Genomic DNA, 21,391 nt, shown 5'->3' with positions numbered 1-21,391 from the left:
CTATTTTATATTTTTGACATTCATTTTTTTCTCAATTTATTAATGTAGATGTTGTTCTTATAATTTTTTCATATAAAAAAATTAAGGACTTAACTTAATTTACATTCGTATTCATAGAATCTATGGTTATTTTATTGACATTGAGAAGATTTATTAAAACATCTTGTTCATTTGTTATAAAATATGTCAATCTTTCGATCACTAATTTTTTTAAATAAAAAAATAAATTTAAAAAAATCAATTGTTCAAAGTCGAGAACTCATTGTCAAACAAATTAAAAACTAAAACTTCTTGAAATTCAACATTCCACACCTCTATTGGCTTCCAAGTCAAGTCAAATACCATAGTAGGGATAACATCAAATCATAATCTATATGTTAAAACAAAGAATAACTAGCTTATATATATATATATATATATGCCGAGAGTCATCCTTCTTGAGGCACCTATTTTAATTTAAATCCTAATGATTTTTTTTTGTATTGGATACGATTTGAATTAAAATAGGTGCCTCGAGAAGGATGACTCTCGACATTATATATATATGTATATATATATATATATATATATATGTATTATATATATATATACATATATATATATACATATATATATATACATATATATATATATACATATATATATATATATATATACATATATATATACATATATATATATATATATATATATATATTTTTTTTTTTTTCTAATTTTTACTTTTGATAAAATTAGTATCGATTTATTTGTTTATATATATCTAAGTTTAACCCTAACCCTAACCTTAACCCTTTATAATCCTAAATCTAATGCTAATTCTAACCCTAACCCTAATTCTAGCCCTAACCCTAAGCCTTACTATAACTCTAATCCTAACTCTAATTCTAACTCTAATGCTAATTGTAACCCTAAATCTAACCCTAATTTAAACCCATATTCTAACTCTAACCCTAACTCTAACTCCAACTCTATCTCTAACCCTAACCCTACCCCTACCCCTAATTCTAACCCTAACTCTAACTCTAACTCTAACCCTCACTATAATTATAACTCTAACTCTAATTGTAACCCTAACTCTAACCCTAACTCTAACCCTAATCCTACTCATAATCCTAATCCTAACACTATATATAATGCTAATACTAACCCTAACACTATATGCAACTCTAACTCTAATCCTAACCCTAATTCTAATCGTAAACCCAATCCTAATTCTAACCCTAATCCTAATTCTAACCCTAACTCTAACTCTAAACCTAAATCTAACCCTAAAGTTAACCCTAACTCCAGCCCTAACCCTAAATCTAACCCGAACCCCAACTCTATCTCCAACTTTAACTCTAGCTTGATCCCTAACTCTAACTCTAATTCTAACCCTAACCCTAACCCTAACCCTAGCCTCAATTCTAGCCCCAATTATAACCCTAACACTAACACTAACACTAACACTAAAACTAACACTAATTATAACCCTAACCCTAATGCTAACCCTAACTCTAACCATAACCCTTATGCTAACCATAATCCTAGCCCTAATTCTAACCCTACCTCTAACTCCAACTCTTGTTCTAATTCTAATTCTATCTCTAAATCTAGCTCAAATCCTACTTCTAAATCTAACCCTAACCCTAACCCTAACTTTATTTGTAACCCTAATTCTTGCCCTAACCCTAATTATTACCCTTACCTAACTCTAGCTCTAACTCAATATGTAACGCTAATTATATTTGTAACCCTAATTCTAACCCTAACCCTAATTCTAACTCTAACTCTAATTGTAACTCTAATTCTACCCCTAATCTTAACCCAAACCTATATAACCCTAACTCTAACCCTAATTCTAATTCTAACCCTAACCCCAATTTTAGCTCTAACCCTAACCTAATTGTAACCCTAACTATAATTCTATTCCTAACTCTAACCCAAACTATAACTATAACTCTAATTCTTACCCTAACCCTAACCCTAACCCTAACCCTAATTCTAACCCTAGCTCTAACTCTAATGCTAATTCTAATCCTAACCCTGATTCTTACCCTAAATCTAACTCTAACTCTAACTCTAACCCTAACTCCAACTCTAACTTTATCCCTGATTCTAACTCTACCTCCAATTCTAACCCTAACTCTAACTTTGACACTTTTTGTAACCCTAACCTCAATATTAACCCTCACCCTAACTTTGACTATAAACCTACCCCTAATCCTAACCCTAACACTATATATAACTCTAACTCTAACACTAACCCTAATTCTAATCCTAATCCCAGCCCTAATTCTTACCCTAACCCTAAATCTAATAAGGTAACTTTAACCCTCACCCTAATCTAACCCTGATCACAATTCTATCTCTAACTTTAACTCTAACTCTAACTTGAACCCTAACTCTAACTCTAATTCTAACTCTAACTCTTATACTAACACTAACACTAACACTACCTCTAATTTTAACTCTTACTCTAATTGTAACCCTAACCCTAATGCTAATCCTAACCATAACTCTAACACTAACCCTAACCCTAACTCTAATGCTAACCCTAACCATAACCCTAACACTAACCATAACCCTAACTCTAACACTAATTCTAATCATAACCTTAATTATAACCCTAAATATAACCCTAACTCTAACTCTAATTCTAACTCCAACCCTTATTCTAACTCTAATTCTAACTCTATCTCTAACCCTAACCCTAACTCTTATTCAAACCCTAACACTAATCCTAACTATATTTGTAACCCTAATTCTAACCCTCACCCTAATTCTTACCCTTACCCTAACCCTAACTCTAATCCTAACTATATTTCTAACTCTAATTCTAACCCTAACCCTAATCCCAACTCTAACTGTAATTTTAAACCTAACCCTAACCCTAACTCTCTTTGTGCCTACTCTCTAGATACACCTCATAATCTCTTTTTCTCTCTCTCTACATAAAACATGCCTCTACAAGAAACATAATATGAGCTCCTTCTTGTCTACATATATGTGCTCTCTCTCTCTCTCTCTCTCTCTCTCTCTCTCTCTCTCTCTCTCTCTCTCTCTGGGTGTGTGTATATACATATTATCACTTATATTAAAAAAATATATTTCTAGATACTTGTACATATAGGGTTAGGCTAAGGTATATAATTTACTAAATGATTAGTACAATCATATATAGAGTAAGAGTTATAGTTAGGATCCAAGGTTTACAATTTCATTTATATGACACTCAGTGTTATGGTTAGGGTTAATAAGTGGTTAAATGTTACACTAAAATAAGGGACAGGGTTAAGGGAAGTATGAGATTTAGGTGTAGTGTTGGAGTATTTGGAGTACAACTATGGTCAAATTTGGGATATATGTTATACAAATGACTCAAATAGTGAAAAAATTAATTCATGAAAGGGAAGTTATAAGTCCCAACACAACAATTCAGATGATGTTAAAAGTGTGAAAGAATATATAAGAGTCAATTTTATGAAAATTATTTCTCCATGATGATGTGAGAACATTATATATTGTTGAATTTTTAATAATGCTAATGCAATTTTTATTGCAATGATTAAGAATTTTAATCAATAAATCTCCCTATCATTAAGGAATCTATTTAGACTTATGATTTTCTTTCTTAATTAATATATTTAGTAGCCACATATATAATCTAATTAAATAATGACAATATAAACTAAATATATGATTCGTTTATTTTAAATTAATCACTAACTTTAATAAAATACAAATTTTATTGATAAGGTGAACTTCTTGTCTGCATCAACAATTAAATTTAATTATGAAACATTAAAAATATAAATATTTTGAAACATGCAAATATAAAACTATTATGAAACATACAAATCTAAACATGGAAACCAAAAGTATTTTGAAATATGCAAATCTAAAACTAATGTAAAACATGCAAATGTAAAACTAAATTGAAATATGCACATTAAAAATCTGCAAAAGAAATGTATTATCAAATATCTAAATCAAAAAGTTTTTGAATCCTAAATCTAAATCAAACATACAAGGCTAAACTATATGAAACTTTTAATCTACTTTTGTTAAAAAACTCTAATTGCTCCAATAATCTCCATCTTTTCCTCTCTGCAAAAACACAAAATGAAAATGAAATGAGGAGCATTTGTTTTATAATTTATGAGAGAACCCTCATATCTCCCAATAGATGTCTTTTGACATTCCATGAATTTGTTTCAAATTCCCCACTTCTCACAAAAAATAAGCATGAATGTGCATGCAAAAATATATTTAACAAAAAGAAAATGTTTTATATTTAAAATTTTAATTAAGTTATTTCAGCCTTATTTTCTTGCATTCTATTTTTTTGACTTTATTTTTTCAAGTTCTATTATTTCAGCATCCATTTGGCTTAATATTATTTTGGTTAGCTATTATTTTAAAATTTTTATTTTACTTTATAATTCAATAATGTTAAAATATATACTAAATATATGATTTATCTACTTTAAATAAATCATTAACTTTAATAAACTATAAATTGTATTGATATGGTGGCATTCTCATCCAGATTAATGATAAAATTATGTTTTGAAATATGAAAATATAAATATTTAGAAACATGCAAATGTAAAACTATTGCGAAACATTCAAATCTAAAACATGCAAACTAAAACTATTTTGAAATATGAAAATCTAAAACTAATATGAAATATGCAAATATAATACTAATTTGAAACATACACTTTTAAAATGTGTAAATGAAAAGTATTATAAAATATATAAATCAAATAAATTTTGAATACAAATCTAAATCAAAATTAAACATGCAAGACTAAACTATTAAATGCAAGCCTAAATAGTTATGAACAAAATTCTAAATCTAAATGAAATTAATTAAAATTGAAATCTAAATCAAAGTAGAATATTATAACTAATTTTGAATTTCAATTTACATTTACATCTAAATCTAAATGAAAATGTAAATAAAAAATAGAAATTTCACTTGCAAAAATGTTACTCCAAAACTTCAATCTACTCATATTCAAAAACTCCAATTTAATCCTCCAATAACCTCCACCTCTTCCTTCCTGCAAAAACATAAAATGAAAATGAAATGGTGAGCTTTGATTTTATAACTTCTGAGAGGCTCCTCATATCCCCCAACAGATGTCTCTTCACATTCCATGAATTTGTTTCAAATTCGCCCACTCCCCACAAAAAACAAGTATGAATGTACATGCAAAATTATATTTAACAAAAAAAAAATCATATTGAAATTATTTCGCCCCTATTTTTTGAGGCCCTACTTTTTCGAACTCTATTTTTTCGAGTTGCCAAATGACATTCCATATTTTAATTTCGTTTGTAACTCTCACCAAATCTTTTTTCCTTACACATATTTTTTGTGCTGGGAAGTGTTTCATCCATTGTATATGTCTCTTGGCATAATTATTATAATATTAATAAAATTAATACATTTGACAAATTACTTAAATAATTACTTGCAATTTACTAAAGAGTTAATTTATGTTTCCATAATACTAGGAGCAAAATTAGCTAACATCCTACAGAAACACAGATGCAAAAAGTTATTAAAATGTTACAAGCTTCGATTCCAAATTCACAACGGCAGGTTTTGCTGTACGAGAAAATTCTATTCAACCTGTACAATCTATTTGCTTGAATTGAAACTTTCCATATCCTATGGATTTTTGTCTCTGTCGGTCTTGGAATCTTGATATCGGGCGTTTCAATATGTCGAGCAATAATCTCTCAATCACAGTTTGCCGGAGGTGAAGGCCAAGAGATCCACCGGACGCATACTCAATGGGAAGAAATTGTCTGCTCGGGTGTTGCCTGCGCTTTTCCTCGTCTCGTGGCAAGGGTAACGAGAAAATTGCTGCGTATGAGACTTGTTCTTCTGATTCAGAAGTCCATCCTCAAATTTCATCCCCCAAATCAGTGCCTCTGCCTCCATCCTGCAAACTAGTGCCTCTCTCTTCAGACATTGCTTTTCCTCATCATGCAGGTAGGCCTATCGATTTCCCATTCTACCTTAGTTTATTTTCGATTTACATGTATTGACAAACGGATATTAATTTCACTAACAGCTGGGATAGATGATCAAGTGAATAGTGTAATTCGACTTCTTGAATGGGAGGACGAAACAAATGTCGCCGTAGCAGTTATTTTACACGGGTTTGGCGGCTCGGGGAAAACAACCCTGGCAGATGCTGTTCTTGCCACACTTGATTTGCAAGGATGGGACTGTTTTACTGCTGTGCCTTTCCAGAGCATGATAAACAATCCGGATGGACAGGGAGAGGCGTTTGAAAACATGAAATCATTCATTTATATCGACAATTGCATGCTTAAGAAGAAAGATCTTGACAAGCTTGTACCTAAGTCCTGCAAAAAGGTCAGAATTCTCCTCACTGCTCGAGATGAGACGGTTAGAGACGTGATCTCAGGCTTTAGGATCCTTACGCACGTATACCCTGTCAAACCCCTCCATTCCCAGGATGCCTTGGAACTCTTGTGCAACAATATGGGATTTTCTGGCAGGATGCAAATACCCCAGCATCATATGTCTCAGATCAGCGAAATTGTGAAGATATGTGACGGCGTCCCCGCTGTTCTAGAGCGGATAGGAACATATATATGTCATAGCCCGGACAAGAATGAAGCTTACATGCGAGTAATTGATTGGAATAAAAGTGGAAAACCTTTCAGTACTGCAGAAGAGAATATTATAGAAACGAAAGGCCTTCTCTTTGATTTGGAAGAACTTACAGCCTCTGCAAAGGAATCTTTTCTTGACATTTGCTCTTTCTTCAATGGTTGGGATTGGGATAAGGTTTGCTGTATAATGGGTGAGGGTGAGCTGAATCTCCTAGAAAAGAGAGCTCTGTTGTTGAAGAAAGAAGAATATGAAAATAGGGTGATGGTCCGCCCTATCATTTTGACTGTAGGCCGCAACTTGACAAGGGGCAAACGATTCACAAGTGTGCATGACCTGACTAAGGTGCTGGAAGGAAACAATCTGGTAAGAAAACACACGATTTCTTCCAAGCCTGCCTTTGCTTGTTATAGTTTATTTGCTCCAGTTACATATTTCTGTGCTACCAGGATGACATCCGAGGCATGAAAGGGATCTGGTTGCAAGACAACATATCTGAACCTTTCCTTATGTCGGCAAAAGTACTTGGTTTGATGCACAACTCTCTAAGAGTGCTCGCGCTTGGGCACATGACAATAGTAGTGGATGGGCAACATTGCCGGCAGAAGTTCAAACAGATTATATATTTTGAGGCTGGACTAATTCCATACATTCCATTCCATCCTACAACATTGCAAGAGCTAAGGTATTTGGATTGGTTACCTCGTTACAACGATTTGCAATTAACCAAGGCAAGTGTCCGTTAATCTCTTCTTCTGAACTTGTTCATATCCTAGTCCATAAGTTAACGAAACCACTAGTTAGCTTTAATTCTGCAAGTATTTGAACAAGCTTCAGCTTTACTTTTTAAGTTTGATATTGATTATACCGTTATCAAAGTGCAGATGTCCTCAAAATTGAAAGTGTTGAAGTTGAATGGCTATCGATATACCTCTAGAGTTGACATTGAAAGTGTTTTAAAAAAAGTGGTTTAAGCATCTTGAAATTGGCGGAGTTCAAGACACTGAAGACTCTTCCTGAGAAGCTTTTGTCATCAACCCAACTGAAAGAGCTGGATCTCACTGGATGCAGAAAGCTTCGCCATCTGCCAAAAGACCTGGGCAATTTAAAGGCTTTGACTAGATTGAGTCTCCACTCTTGTGAGTCTTTAAAAAAACTGCCAGACTCATTTGAGAAACTTCGATCTTTGAAATATCTCGATCTTCATTCTTGTGTATGTCTAGAACAGTTGCCAGAAGATTTTGGATCATTGAGCTGTCTCGAAGAGCTTGATATGGGATCTGTATTATTCAAAGAGCTTCCTAGCAGTTTTGATCAGCTTTCCTCATTGAAGATCCTGAGCCTAATGGATTGTGGAGTTCTTGAGTACTTGCCTGATAATATTGGAAATCTATCAGCTCTGGTTAGAATAGATTTAAAAGGATCGGGTCTGCTAAGTATTCCTCCCAGTTTTGGACAACTGAGCTCTTTTCCCATGTCAGTCGGCATGGAACATTGTTCCTCCTTGAGAGATTTGCCAGAAGAGTTTTGTAGTTACCTCAAATTGGTGAAAGATCTTTCTTTTGGACATTGTCAATCACTGATGAATCTTCCAAGGGGGCTTGTGGAATTAGCGAGTTTAACCAGGTTGGATCTTTGCAGTTGTACAAGTTTGGAGAGGCTTCCTGAAGGTTTCGGTCAGTTGAAGTCATTGGTTGTGCTAAATTTGATGGGATGCCACTCATTAGAAGAATTGAGCGCTGATTTCCATTGTCTGGCATCTTTGCAAGGTTTGAATATGCAATGGTGTACAAAGTTAGAAGGGAAGTGGATGGACACTGTGGCAAAGATTAAAACGTTAGAGCTGGTTGATATTGTTGGAAGCATGATGTTGCGCAAGCGATGGGCAATAATGGAAATGGAGAAGGAAAATGAAGGAGAAATGTGGCAGTTTGTTGTAAGAACAGGCCACAAGGTGATTTAGGCTCTTTGGTTCAAAGTTAATTTATAAAGATGACAAAATGTAGTTTTCATTTTTCCCTATAATCCAATGAAATGATCTTGTAATTTAACAGATGTTTTCTAGTGCATATTAAAGAATTCTCTTTCTTGACCTCGTCAAATTTGTGGTTGTACTTATCTTGCAGAAGTGCGAGAATATTTTGAATAAGGCTGCATCAAAATTGTTAACTGGGAAATGCCTTTTAAAAGACTCCCATGAAAAGCCCTTCTCTTTATCCACTGTTGTGCCAGACACTCTCCTCCTTGTCATGTATGAGCATAAGGAAGATTCATGGACGGGTCCATGGAGATTGCTGGAAGAAATTGTGGTGCGCCATGACCACCTGCTTGTGCCTTTCCAAATGATTTATGTTGGCAATAATTTTGGCCAATTATCAAAAGAATTTGCAGATGAAATTCTGGCATATGCTTCTGAGGAATCTGATGCTTTCTTGTTATTCTATAACTGGAAGCCAATGGGGATTATCCATCCCAATTTTCGTCAAATTTTGTGCTTACAGATGTTGTTACAGATGAAGAAGGCAGTAAACACTTCTCCAGATGGGAAGATATTACAGATTCATTTGTGGAGTTTTCCTTGTCTAACTCTAGTTTGTATTCTGACCTCCACAAATTGACAGAAACTACGCAGGAGAGCAATGAGAAGTTGCTAAGAACATTGATCAATACTGCAGAGTCAAGAACAAGTGTCGTTTTTCTCAGGAATTACACAGAAAAAGTAAGATGTTGTTTTTGGATTTCAATAAAATTTTAGAGAAAAATTGCTCGACGAAATCAGAGCTTATATAATTCTTTTCATTGTTTACAATTGTAGGTCGGAATTGATCAAATGAGTGGAAAGACAGTTTTGCTTCTCATCAGTCTCATGGATGAGCATCCATTCCAGTCCTTGAAAGAAATATATACAAAATTTAAGGCCAGTGACAACATAGAAGTCCTTTCTATACCAATCCCTGTTGAAGTTCGAGGACGACTTCAGGAGCGAACGCGGCATCAAGTGGCAGTAGTGCCAGATTCTGATCTTGCTGGGTTTGACAGCATTTTAAGAGAAGTGCCATGGCCTGTGCTACAAAATCCCTGGCTGTTAAAGACAGAGGTGTGCTACTTTTTTGAAAGGGAATGGGGTGAATTGAATCCGGCCATACTAGTGGTAGTGGACCCAAATGGAAAAATTTGTAATAAAAATGCATTGCCATTGATAGAGACACGGGGGGCAGAAGTGTTTTAATTCACTGAAGAGAAAATGAAGCAACTAGAACAAGAGCCTCTTGAAGAATATTTGAGTGAATATGTATTAAATGGCCTCTTTGAGAAATGGAGCAACTAAGCTCAAAGAATATATCTACCCTACCAGGCTGAGGGGTGCTCCTCCCATAATCGAGGCATGCAACTCTCAGCTATATCTCTGTCACATTTTTCTTACCCATTTACTACACAATAGGACTTGAAATGCATTTTATTTTCTTGTTATAAAATTGCATTTTACCTATTCTTCTCACCATATGGTTTAATTTAAATTTTACAATTCACTCTATTGCAGAAATCTATTCCAGTCAGTTTATTATTTGTAGAAAACAACTAAAACAAACCATTTTAAAGAATCTACAACAAAAACTTGTGCACTCTAGTGGCAAATATGAAAACATTATTTTGCTTTTGTTCTTCCCTTTTTAAGGGAAATACTATGAATCACAAAATAAAAAGCTGGCAACAATCACTGACAAATGAATTATTGAAATTTTCTTCCCGGCTTTCATTACAATGCCCAATTTTGTCTTCCTATCAACATAACATCTGCTCCTTGTTGAAGTGCAACTACTAGTTACCTGATTTCTTTAATCTTGGATCTCCCTGGCTTCTTGAGAGAGTGCACAACAATGACACAACAAGTGTACACAACAGTCTCCACTTGTTTCTTCATGTTTCCGCATGTGTACATGCATGGATTTCCTAACATGCAAAACACCACGTGCAGACCACCTTATATACAACAGCCGGTAATTTTACATGTCTGCCATTAAACAAAAGTCTTGGAAGAAAAAAATAGATTTTGCATTGAAAGTAAGTAGTATTTGACATGAATCTGCCCGTTCTACAGGTGCAACTCCCTGTCCAAATGTAACACATGGTAGGAAAATTGTAACCCAACCTGCACAAATAGCATACAAACTTCAAATCTTATGATATCATAGATATGATTATCAAAATTTATTGTTTCCGTTAGATTAATGAAATAACAACACCACAAATATCTGTATGTCAGAGAAGATGTACTCACAAACAGAACAATCATGGATCATATGTTGTGCATATTTTACCTTTGTAGGGAATAGAACATACCTTATAAATACCTCAAATTCTATGAGATATATTAATAATTGAAATAAATTGATTAAGCATATATACAACATATTTATATAGTAAAGGTTACTATAAAATAATTGAAATAGATTTGTTAATATTGTAATGAAGTATATTATCAACATATGTTGTCCTTATATCTGTATGCTTCATAATTTAAATTTTCATGTTTCCTAAGGCATGTTTAATCGTCTTCAATTTTTGGCCTATCTCTCCATGCTCAACTTTTCCAAAATTTGAGTTATTCAGTTCTGTAACAAAGGAAAGCTCAACTTTGAATATATATAATCTTTTGTTAGTTCCTGCCGGCAGGATACTATAGCATCAAGTGCATGCTTATTCTGAATTTTTTCCAACGAATAAAGTGTTAGAATTATTACATATTCCTATTCAAATATAAAGTTGCATTATATAAATGTTTGTACGGACAGTGAACAGTCAGTGTTCAATTTTGTTTTTGAACTTTTAACTGATCAAACACTAAAGTTTTTTTGTTAAATTGTATTGTGCAAACATATAGCACAGTGCTTGCACAGTAGTTGGTATTAATATTGTCAAAAACTCAGTCAAACAAGACCTATTGATCTGTACTAAAAATCGAGATATTTGCTACGCTGAGCATGACCAGTCAGTGGGAATTGATGCTTGGAGTCGGTGGCATTTGTCTGAGTTTGACTTCAGTCGGTGGAAATTAATGCTTGGAGTTGGTGGCATTCCTACCAAAGATAAATTCGGAAGGTCTTTAGAGGAAACCCCGACATGGGCTTCAATCACACGCCTTCTCATTGCTCTGCTCTGCAAATGAATGTACGCAGCACATTGTAGAGACACGGAGGGACGAGGGCACAGCACCAGCACAAGAGTGGGCAAACAAAAGCGCATCTTCCTTCATAATTAATCCAGTCTGGGCATTGGTGAGTGAGCTGGATATGAAAGCTTTTTAACATTCGGTACCATATTTGTTATTTAATGTTTACAGATGTTCCAAATTACAAAAGCCCTATTATTTGAAACATTTGGATAGATTCCCCTTTCATTGTTGAACAGTTTGATGTTTTAAGAATCTCGCAGCTTGTTGAATTTGATATACTAAGCAATCATTTGAACGACACAGCACAGGTTACTTCTCCTCCAGCATTTGTTTAACCCAATACACCGACGAAGAGTTGGTTCAGATAGTGATAACATCTGCAGTTGTCCTCTTCCTCTATTTTATTGTGGTTCCTGTATGAATCATCACATACTCAATATTCTGAGCGATTCCAAGCTTGTGCGTTGAAGAAAACCACACAGATCATGAGCTCTAGATATGCACTAATTTTCAAAGCTCTGTTTTTAAGGGACTTTTGGAAGTTTTCCTGCAAATTTTAATTTTAATTTCATTCTTCACACCACATGTTCAATTTTCACCTGGATTACCATGTTAGTGTCGTGCATGCCCAGAAACACTCAGTCTCAAGCCAGTTGGAAGCAGCAATACCCGATTCACATAATTATACGCCCTGCATCCTTTTTACTGCTCACCTAAAGTTTATATGGTTGACTGATTAGGGCTTATTTTATTATTTGCGTGCAGGTTCACGGCCAATGACGAAAAGAGGAAGATAAAGGGCATGCTTCCTACAACTATGGCCGAGGAGGTTACTTCTGGGAAGTTACAGGATCTGGGTCTCATTGGTATTCTTGATTACACATGCAATGTCATTCAAAGTCAGCCACAGAAGTAAGTATTGTTCCCTGCATTCCTCTATGACCATTCGTTTCTTCTCTTTTAATGGGTATCACCAAAATTTATTTCAAATGACAGTCATTTAACTATTATTGATTTAGGGCCTTGGCGGGCAGTGGGATTCCCAAGTTTTAGTGCACACACTGCATGGGTTATTTGTTAGGCTTGGTGATCATTTTTAAAGTTTTGATTTTCATCAAGTATTAGAAACAATCTGCGTCCTGGATTTAAAGAGGATTCTAGTATTGGGTTACCACTGCAACAATAGGGGTTTCATGTGCCTTTGTGTGCATGCCCTGTTTCTGCCATGACGACTGTATTGATTAAATTGTTGCTCTCCCTAACAAAGCCCATGCTTAATGATTTGGCAAAAGCTTTTAAATTTGTGAATGCACATGTAGATGTGAAATGTACTATCTTTACTGGAGTCGGTCGTGCATTCTGTTCTGGCGTGGTGAAGTTTCCTCAACCCATTTCTCTGTTTGTTCTGGCGTCTGTGTTAAAAGCGTCTGTTAGTAATTGTGAGGAGCCGAGCCTGAAGAAATCAAAGTGACTTGAATAATTGGCCAGTGCTTACAATTACTGCTACACTACTTAAAAAGTAGAAACATGGAGAGCTACAGATTAAAATACTGTGGCATAGTGTAAAATATTATCAGGTTTTGGCTGACTATAACAAATATCGAGTTCAAAAGAAAAATATTATCAGTATTGGGAGCTATTGAGAGTTTTTGGAAGTTGCTGAGGTTTATTGGCTGTCTACTCAAATGTATTCATAACATTGAGCTTTAATACTTCCGTGTGGGCTTTGATTGTACTACTTAGGTTCATTGAATACTATACTCCGGATGACCTAAGAGTGCTAAAAGGGATTTTTTCCCTAATTTTTTCAAGCTTTGGTATTATCATAGTTGTGAGATTCTGAACGAGTCATAATTATAGAATCCTTTATTCTGAGTAATTACCAATCTGAAATGGTTTGTCTTTCGGCTCTCTGAGTTCTGAGGAGTGTGGATTTTGACAAGACTCTTTTTGTTTGAGAGTTCTCTAAAGAAACAGAAAACAAAACTGTTATTTGAAGTGGCGGAGTCTTCTGCTTCTTTTTGGCTAAATTTGTGCTTTGATGAATACAACTTTTCTGGTTTATTGGCATTGCTACAATTCAATTCTCACAACTAATCGGCAATACTCTTGATATACAACGAACCTTCCTTGGGAGAAAATAGAAAAGGAAGAATTTCGTTTCCACTCAAAAGATCTCATTTGGAGAGTAGATTCTTTTGTCGGTTTTGAATTGGCCATTTTAAGAAGTTGGTATCTGTTTGGTAAAGCCATTAAAAGTTATGTCACAAGAATATTCACAAAGAAGACTTCGTTAAGCTTTTATTAAAGCACCTGGCTTTGTCTTTCCAGAAATATTGCTGTAGAATTAGCCTAAATGTTATGTGAGATTTTGTTCAATTTTGATTCAATTTGTCATACAGTGGAAAATGAGGTGCAGATGTTGATAAGTCAATGTTCACAAATCATATATTTTGAAATATACTGAAAAAATCTCTAGCAATAATTAGAAAATATCACTGTAATCTATTCTTGTGAAAACCTTAGAGGCCTAGTTCTATGTATCTGGTCAAAATCTCAATTGATTAATATGGGGGAGACTTTACATGCCACTGGCAATCCAATCTGTTGGAATGCATATGCTCTAAATTTTAGTGGGAGTATAGTACATTATCTTTGTGCAGTACATGTATAGTCCAATATTCAGATACAGCTGAATAAAATAAAATATTGCATTGATTCAGATCTTACGCCATTCTTGCAATAAATCTGTTAACGCGTGTAGCAGAAATTCCATGTACCAATGTGTGATATTCTTCCTTAACAGAGTAGTGCCTTTACTCTTATGGTAATGAGTGTTGTTGGAATAGTTCACAACTTTGCATCTTTTTTCAAGTCAGGACCCTACTTGCACCATGCATATTGACAAGTTTGATTGTTCACCTCCATCTTTTCTGGAGTTGAATTCAATGAATTTTACTTCAAGTGGGAAAGAGTTCTGAATCAATTTCAATTACCACACATATTTTTATTCTTTTCTTAAAATTGTCTATAATTTGCTTTACAGATTTCACTTAAAGCTTGCCTATGGGCTGCATTAAGAATTTTGCAAGATGCTATTGTAATCTAATTTCTCTTTAAGTGTTAAATGCGTAAGGTCTGTTGAAAGTGACCTTTTTAAGTCGATGATTGGAAGTATTGTTTTGTTAATGGCTATTGCCTGAAAGTCCAGTTTTAGATGAAGTAATTTTATAAACAACAGTGAAGTTAAATATGCTTGACAGAATCAGAAGTAACAAGGTATCAGAGAATATATGATATGATATTACTGCAATGCGATTCTTCCTTTGGGAGTTCAAGTGCTTATTTGTAACAATAGAAAAATCTACTATTTAAATTTTTTGTCATGTAACCACTCAATTACATCTTGTAACAACATGAGATAATATTGTTAATCACATAGGGCTCTGTTTTAATAGTAGTTCTATATTCACCTAAATCCCCTATGTTTACCCATTCTTTGTTATTCCTAGATTATCACGTCTGGTAACAACATGAGATAATATTGTTACTCACATAGGGCTATGTTTTAACAATATTTCTATATTCACCAAAATCCCTCCTATGTTCACCCATTCTTTCTTAATCATATATTATCCTTGCTCAAGCAGAAGCTACAGCATCTGTTTCGCAGCTTTACACGAAAAATCGTACTACTTAATAATTGTTTTTGCAAATGTGAAATGTGTGAATTCAAGCAACATAGTTTTAGATTAACTCATACGCGATTGTCGTGAAGTTGCACCATGTTCTAATTTTATCAATCAAAATATTACCATTTATAGACTATCTGTGATGGTGGAGGCGTGATGGTGATAGAGTGCGTGTGTTCCTCATGGCTATTAGGGAAACATGGAGCCATTGGCATGAGAAATATAGGTATCATTTTATATAACAGATGATTCACTACAAATGAATATAGACAAAAACTATGAGAGTATTTTTCATAGATCTATAAGGTATATTGAAATATTCCCTGTTCTACTACAAATCATATGCGGTTGTCATACACAAGTAAATTAGTAAATACCTTCATAAGCATCTTTAGTAGCAAACATTGTCTTTAAATCTGTTCCTTCCCAACTTACAAATTGTACTTAAAAGCTCATGAATGAATATAATTGAATAGGACTAGCCTGTTTAAAAAAAAATTATGTACATTTATGACAAGATGTCAAGGTGTTTTTAATTTTTATTTTGAAAGATTTAAGGAATGATATGAAATTCTACATTCTAACTTCCAATATGTTTGATTTTATTCATCACGAGACATGATGCCTAAAATTGAGAAAGGTCTCATATATGAGAATTCATTTGGGGTGCAATCAATACACATCTATATGAAGAGTAGAGAAAGTGAAGTGTAGCATCAGCCTTGTGGATAAAATAGTATTGATTTTAATTAATATTTCATTTTGTTATTGAAATTGAACAACCCCCCAACACACACACACACACACACATATATATTAGATATGAGAGCTAATTAGATTTTAATTTCAGGATAATGTTCTGAATTTTAGTTTCCTATTTGTACATGATTAGGCTGGATGTGTACATTCATGACTATCTTGTCAAGCGAGGTCTCAACGCATCCGCTAAGGCATTCATGCAAGAGGGGAAAGTTTGTACAGAGCCAGTTGGTAAGAAATTCCTGATCCAATAGCAAGCACTCAATTGCAATTTTATATATTGCACTTCCGTGTGCCTTGATCATGTTTCATGGATCTCGTGTCAACAAGGAAGAACACCATTAATGTCATCTTTACTGAATAATGTTTATTCCTTCTTCTGCATTTTTATTTAATATACTTGATTCCAATAAAAAAAACCTTCTTTATCTTGGAAATGTAATCCAAGTTTCTTGTGCAAACCCCATTTACAATGTGTATATTTAACATATTTGATAGTTTACTTGGGGATTTATTTTACAATATTAAAGCTGAGAAATTTATTTGTTCTAAATTTTTGGATGATAGACGCATTCCATTCTCTGCCCTCGTATTTGAATTGCAAGGAAATTATTCAGAAATAGAAGCATTAAATATGTATGATTTGGCATAAGAATGACCACAACTTATAATGAACATGAGATTTTAGTGTCTGTGTTGTAATTATTTTTTAATGTAATTCTTTAGATGCTGTATATATTTGGTACATTCTTTAAAAAATAGGTGCCTCTTTTCTGGCATATTACTATATTGCTTACAAGCACATTATGTTTTACAATTGCGGTATAGATACCGTGTATGTTGTATACTCTTTTCTATACATGAAAATTGGCTCATAATTATTCTTAATTGTTTGATATTTATCCATGCTAGTTGTACTTGTTGTGAAATGTATATCTTTTATCAGCTTTGGATATTATTTCCCTTATTTTTTTACCATATATGTTTATGTTTAAGGTGTCATATAAAATGTGCTCCACCTTCTTTTTAAAAATGCTTGATTGCGACTGGATGTGTGTGACAGAAAGATTGAACTTTTTCATAGGACAATGAACTTGAACCATGCCATGGGAGCTCATCTGTGGCTGAATCATGCTGCAATTTTCCTTGCTTTAATAGCTTTTAATTTGCATTTTACCATCTGGTTTGACTTGCATTTAATGTAGGTCAGTATTTTTGTTTTCTATTAAATTACAATAATAAGCTCTATTAAAAAGTCAGTGAATTGGATAACAGCAATTGATGCACCTGGAGGCTTTTTATTTGAGTGGTGGTCTGTGTTTTGGGATATTTTCATCTCACGAACAAATGAGAAACATTCTGAGAAGGCAGCATCATATATAGAGGTGAGGGTTTTTCATTTTTACTTATAAACGTTTACATTACATGACCAACACTAAGATGAGATTGTTAATTTGATAATTTTGCTAGAATTTGATCTGAATTTTATCAAATCTGTTTTGAATTGCAATTGAAGTTGGCTGCATGTGCATATTTTTGCCGATCTTACAAATACAGCAATCAAAAGCTAGGGAGCTGCAGATACAGCATGAGCAACAGGAAAGACAATGGCAACAGCAACAACAACAAAACCCGCAGCAAGAGCAGCAAATTCTTGCTCAGCTAAGGAGGAACATGAGTCATCCTTCTATTAATGGTGCTGCTAACTCAATCAATCCTGAAAATCGAATGGGGCAGTCAACAGTTAATACTATGACAACGAAAATTTATGAACAATGCTTGAAACAATCACATCAAAGGGATGGATTTGAGGAGTCTTCTCTGAAGGTTATTGAAATTTGATCTCTCTCTGTATGTTTTTGGATTTAGGATAGATACCTTTTGAGCATTTTTATAAGCAAGTCAGTGATCTTAACAATGGAGGTGCATTATTTAGTCTGTAATGTACCTTTTCTCCCAGAGTTAACAAAAGTAATTTGCAATGGAATTAATACAATGGTTAAACTTAATACTAAAGTTAACATAATGCACAATATATAATGTTAGCTAAAATAGATATAAATAGTATTGCATGCATACTTTATAAGAAATCTGAAGGAAATAGCTAACCAACTATGCTACATCTAGGAGGATCCAATTCGTATTCAGAACCAACACAGTTGCTTCCCAAGCGTTAACTCAACATGCTTAAGAGTTAAATTAGTTAATGCTTCCCAAGCATTAATCCAACTTGCTTTAGAGTTAAATTAGCTAATGCTTCCCAAGCTTTAACTCAACACGAATATGACATGATTCATAGTAATTATTTAACATGCACAATAGCCCTGATCAGGACAACGTGGACTGTACTTTGTGTCCCAAGCTGTACACACATTGTGTTCACCCTTCTCTAAGCTCATAGCTCACCAAGCAGCCTTATTTTTCCTTGAGTGATCTCCATGACCCCTTCTAAAGTCTCACACAAATGCTGAATATAACATTTAAGGGTTGATTCCCAAACCATCAGACCCTTCAACTAGAGTTTCTTTTAGTAAAATTATAATAAAAAATATTCCTCTCCCTTTTTAAAAGGTTTTATAACTATTTAAAAAAAAAAATTAATTCGCCGTTTAATCAAAGAATCATAGTATTCTTTATTTTTTATCTCCCTTTTATTTCTAAAGAGATTTTTCATAAATTTTCTTGGGAAAAAACTCACATACCATGGGGAAAGTATATAATTTATCTCGAAATACAGAAAAGTGAAAAATTGAGGCAGCCTGGACTTTCCGAGTCAAATAGCAACATAATTCCAGAACATTAAAAGTTTTGCCCTCATGAAGACTAAATATCTGCAGCCCCCCTTCACAGATTTCCTTTGTTTCTTCAAGTATACGGGATCAGTCATTATCAATTATTCTAAGTCTGAGTCTAAGTCTGTAATAGGTTAGGTTCAATCTGCTGCAGCTAGAAGACCTCCCATGAAAATACCGAGTCTTCAGTACAAGCTGCTTCTCATTTTATTTTCTATGTAAGGTACTCAGCAAAAAGGGCAGGAGGTTTTATGCTTTTTAAAAGCGAGGAGATGGAGACCGCCTTCAAGTTCGTAATAGCGGATTCTCAGGTTACGATCTTAGTGGAAGTGGATGTTGTGCGAATCGTTCCTGGGACGAACAAAGTTGTTGTGAGAGACGTACAGCAACACCCGGCACCTGGCTTTGATAATCTGGACACCTGAAGGTTACGGCTGCCTCCCTCTGCTAACCCTGATGCAACTTGGGTGCATTATTAGGATGGTGTTTTGACGGTGGTCGTTCCCAAGCCCAAAGTTACAAGGACGATAGGGCGTGTTGCGCTATTACTGTCTTTTCAGCCCTCTCCTGGTCATTTCAGTGATATCTCTCATACCATAACGAATTGAGAAAAGGCATTTTAGATATAAAAAATTGTGTTTTTTTTTGCATCTTGTGTGGTTTGTATCAAATATTAAAAATCCCTTTTCATGATCTTTATTATGAATGGAAGCAGATTGTGAATGGTAGAAACTGTACTAAATTGTGCTTCTTGTTGTACGATATGACTGAATTTATAGAGATCATTTTGCATGATATGTATCTTGAATGGAAGTAAACAAACTGTGGTTTTTCTTGTGTGATTTGTATTATATTTTGAAAATTGTTTTTCATCATCTGTTTCTTGAATGGAAGCAGTGAATAATTGGGATGCTGTACAAATTGTGCTTTTTCTTCAATGGTTTGTGTGAATTTTTCAGAGATCTATTTCCATGATCTATAACTTAATTGAAAGCAAATTGTGAACGTTGAGATAATGTACAAATTATACTTTTTATTTGTGTGGTTTGTATAATTTTTTAAAAAATCGTTTTTATCTGATCTGCATCTTTCAATAACAGCAAATTGGGAATTGGGAATGGTGGGATAATGCAGATTGTCAATTTTGAAAAATCGCGAAAAATGGAGGATAAAATTCAATCTTGTATTAGAGATTTTCATTTTTTGGACTAAACATTGCTTTGTACATTCACCTTAGTTGCTTTCTACATTCACATTAGAGTGGGAAAGATTAAAGGTTTAATATTTGTTTTGGATTGAAGTGGTTAACTTTTAAAATCAATGAAAGCATGGCAATAAGTGAAAATAACTTACATTATTACTAGATGAAAAAAAAAATGTTCTAGAGAGATCCGAATTTTGAAAAAAGTTTTAACCCCCTGGAAAAAATAGCGTAATAATATTAAACCGAAATGCAGAGTCAAGTTTTGGCACTTCTATTAAGATATTTTGAATCACTTCTTTCGAGTTTTCATTTACCATAGTAAAAGCTTAACTTAGAAGTTTAGAACAGCCAACAAACAAGTTTCGTAATAGCATTCATGTTCTTGAACTTGCTAAAATAAAGCAACAAGCAAAAGAATAAGTGGTTCCTTAATCTCCAAATTTGCGTCTTGATGATTTTCAGTGGATAGATTCAGTGTCTTTAATCTATAAACTCTCTCATTTGTTTATAGCTACCATTGAAATGATTTAGTTTAACAAATAAAACAATAAAGATTTATATCATATTTTTATATCTTTATATTTCCTATTTACAAAAATTAAAAGTAACATTTAATAAGTCATATAATACTAATAAAAATATATTAGTGCTAGAATAAAATTCCTTTCTAAAAGTAGCAAATTGAACATTCTAGATCACAATTTAATTTTAAACATACATAAGTATAAAGAAATCAATTGACATTCTACTAACATAGTTATATTGCATACATTTTTAATACTTTGATCATATAAGCTTTCGACAGGAACTTGACGCTATGTGTCCTTGTTGGAATCATGTTGATTAATTGAGTTCGGGCGTTTTCCACCTCCACCCTGTATTTTGAATTTTTGAAAAAAGTCATTTCATTCAAAAATAATGATTAACTTGCAAAAGAAAGAAAGGTTAATTGATCTTTTGAAAATATGTAAATCACAATGATGCATTAGTCTGTGATAAGTCAAATAAAATAAAATAGATTTGAAGTCAATCAATCTTTATAAAACACACTGAAAGAAAAGATTGATTAACCTCATCTTAGTTAATCAAGTGTTTTAAAAAGGTTTGTAACTTCCAAATTTTATGACT

The 21,391-nt window shown here is 33.6% G+C and overlaps 3 protein-coding genes across 3 annotated transcripts; all 3 read left to right on the top strand.

Annotated features, from left to right (window-relative positions):
- Nucleotides 1-5,659: 5,659 nt before the first annotated feature.
- On the top strand, nucleotides 5,660-8,554 carry LOC149535055 (uncharacterized). Its single transcript, XM_089803032.1, has 4 exons — nucleotides 5,660-5,992; nucleotides 6,075-7,009; nucleotides 7,093-7,374; nucleotides 7,528-8,554. The coding sequence occupies exons 1-4, from the start codon at nucleotides 5,791-5,793 to the stop codon at nucleotides 7,615-7,617; spliced, it is 1,509 nt and encodes a 502-aa protein (XP_089659158.1). The 5' UTR covers nucleotides 5,660-5,790; the 3' UTR covers nucleotides 7,618-8,554.
- LOC149535054 (uncharacterized) lies at nucleotides 7,917-10,131 on the top strand. The gene is made up of 3 exons (XM_089803033.1): nucleotides 7,917-8,597; nucleotides 8,770-9,362; nucleotides 9,459-10,131. The coding sequence occupies exons 1-2, from the start codon at nucleotides 7,917-7,919 to the stop codon at nucleotides 9,259-9,261; spliced, it is 1,173 nt and encodes a 390-aa protein (XP_089659159.1). The 3' UTR covers nucleotides 9,262-9,362; nucleotides 9,459-10,131.
- LOC149535053 (transcriptional corepressor LEUNIG_HOMOLOG-like) lies at nucleotides 9,888-19,854 on the top strand. Its single transcript, XM_089803034.1, has 6 exons — nucleotides 9,888-10,026; nucleotides 11,634-11,919; nucleotides 12,582-12,728; nucleotides 16,401-16,498; nucleotides 17,543-17,652; nucleotides 17,825-19,854. The coding sequence occupies exons 3-6, from the start codon at nucleotides 12,619-12,621 to the stop codon at nucleotides 18,107-18,109; spliced, it is 603 nt and encodes a 200-aa protein (XP_089659160.1). The 5' UTR covers nucleotides 9,888-10,026; nucleotides 11,634-11,919; nucleotides 12,582-12,618; the 3' UTR covers nucleotides 18,110-19,854.
- The last annotated feature ends 1,537 nt before the right edge of the window (nucleotides 19,855-21,391 follow it).

This window comes from Cupressus sempervirens, chromosome 10 (assembly GCF_028749045.1).
Source record: "Cupressus sempervirens isolate cs-2001-9-10 chromosome 10, ASM2874904v1, whole genome shotgun sequence".
NCBI lineage: Eukaryota > Viridiplantae > Streptophyta > Pinopsida > Cupressales > Cupressaceae > Cupressus > Cupressus sempervirens.
Note: the sequence above shows the minus strand (reverse complement) of the source record. Positions and strands in the feature narration are given on the sequence as shown.

What these genes read in the sequence shown, in the direction of transcription:
- LOC149535055 (XM_089803032.1), top strand. Translation starts at nt 5,791, where the DNA reads ATGGGAAGAAATTGTCTGCTCGGGTGTTGCCTGCGCTTTTCCTCGTCT. An exon ending in TGCTGGAAGGAAACAATCTG is followed by an intron (nt 7,010 to 7,092) that starts GTAAGAAAACAC and finishes CTGTGCTACCAG; the next exon opens with GATGACATCCGAGGCATGAA. An exon ending in ACGATTTGCAATTAACCAAG is followed by an intron (nt 7,375 to 7,527) that starts GCAAGTGTCCGT and finishes ATCAAAGTGCAG; the next exon opens with ATGTCCTCAAAATTGAAAGT.
- LOC149535054 (XM_089803033.1), top strand. Translation starts at nt 7,917, where the DNA reads ATGGGATCTGTATTATTCAAAGAGCTTCCTAGCAGTTTTGATCAGCTT. An exon ending in TTGTAAGAACAGGCCACAAG is followed by an intron (nt 8,598 to 8,769) that starts GTGATTTAGGCT and finishes CTTATCTTGCAG; the next exon opens with AAGTGCGAGAATATTTTGAA.
- LOC149535053 (XM_089803034.1), top strand. Translation starts at nt 12,619, where the DNA reads ATGCTTCCTACAACTATGGCCGAGGAGGTTACTTCTGGGAAGTTACAG. An exon ending in ATTCAAAGTCAGCCACAGAA is followed by an intron (nt 12,729 to 16,400) that starts GTAAGTATTGTT and finishes GTACATGATTAG; the next exon opens with GCTGGATGTGTACATTCATG. An exon ending in AGGCAGCATCATATATAGAG is followed by an intron (nt 17,653 to 17,824) that starts GTGAGGGTTTTT and finishes TTACAAATACAG; the next exon opens with CAATCAAAAGCTAGGGAGCT.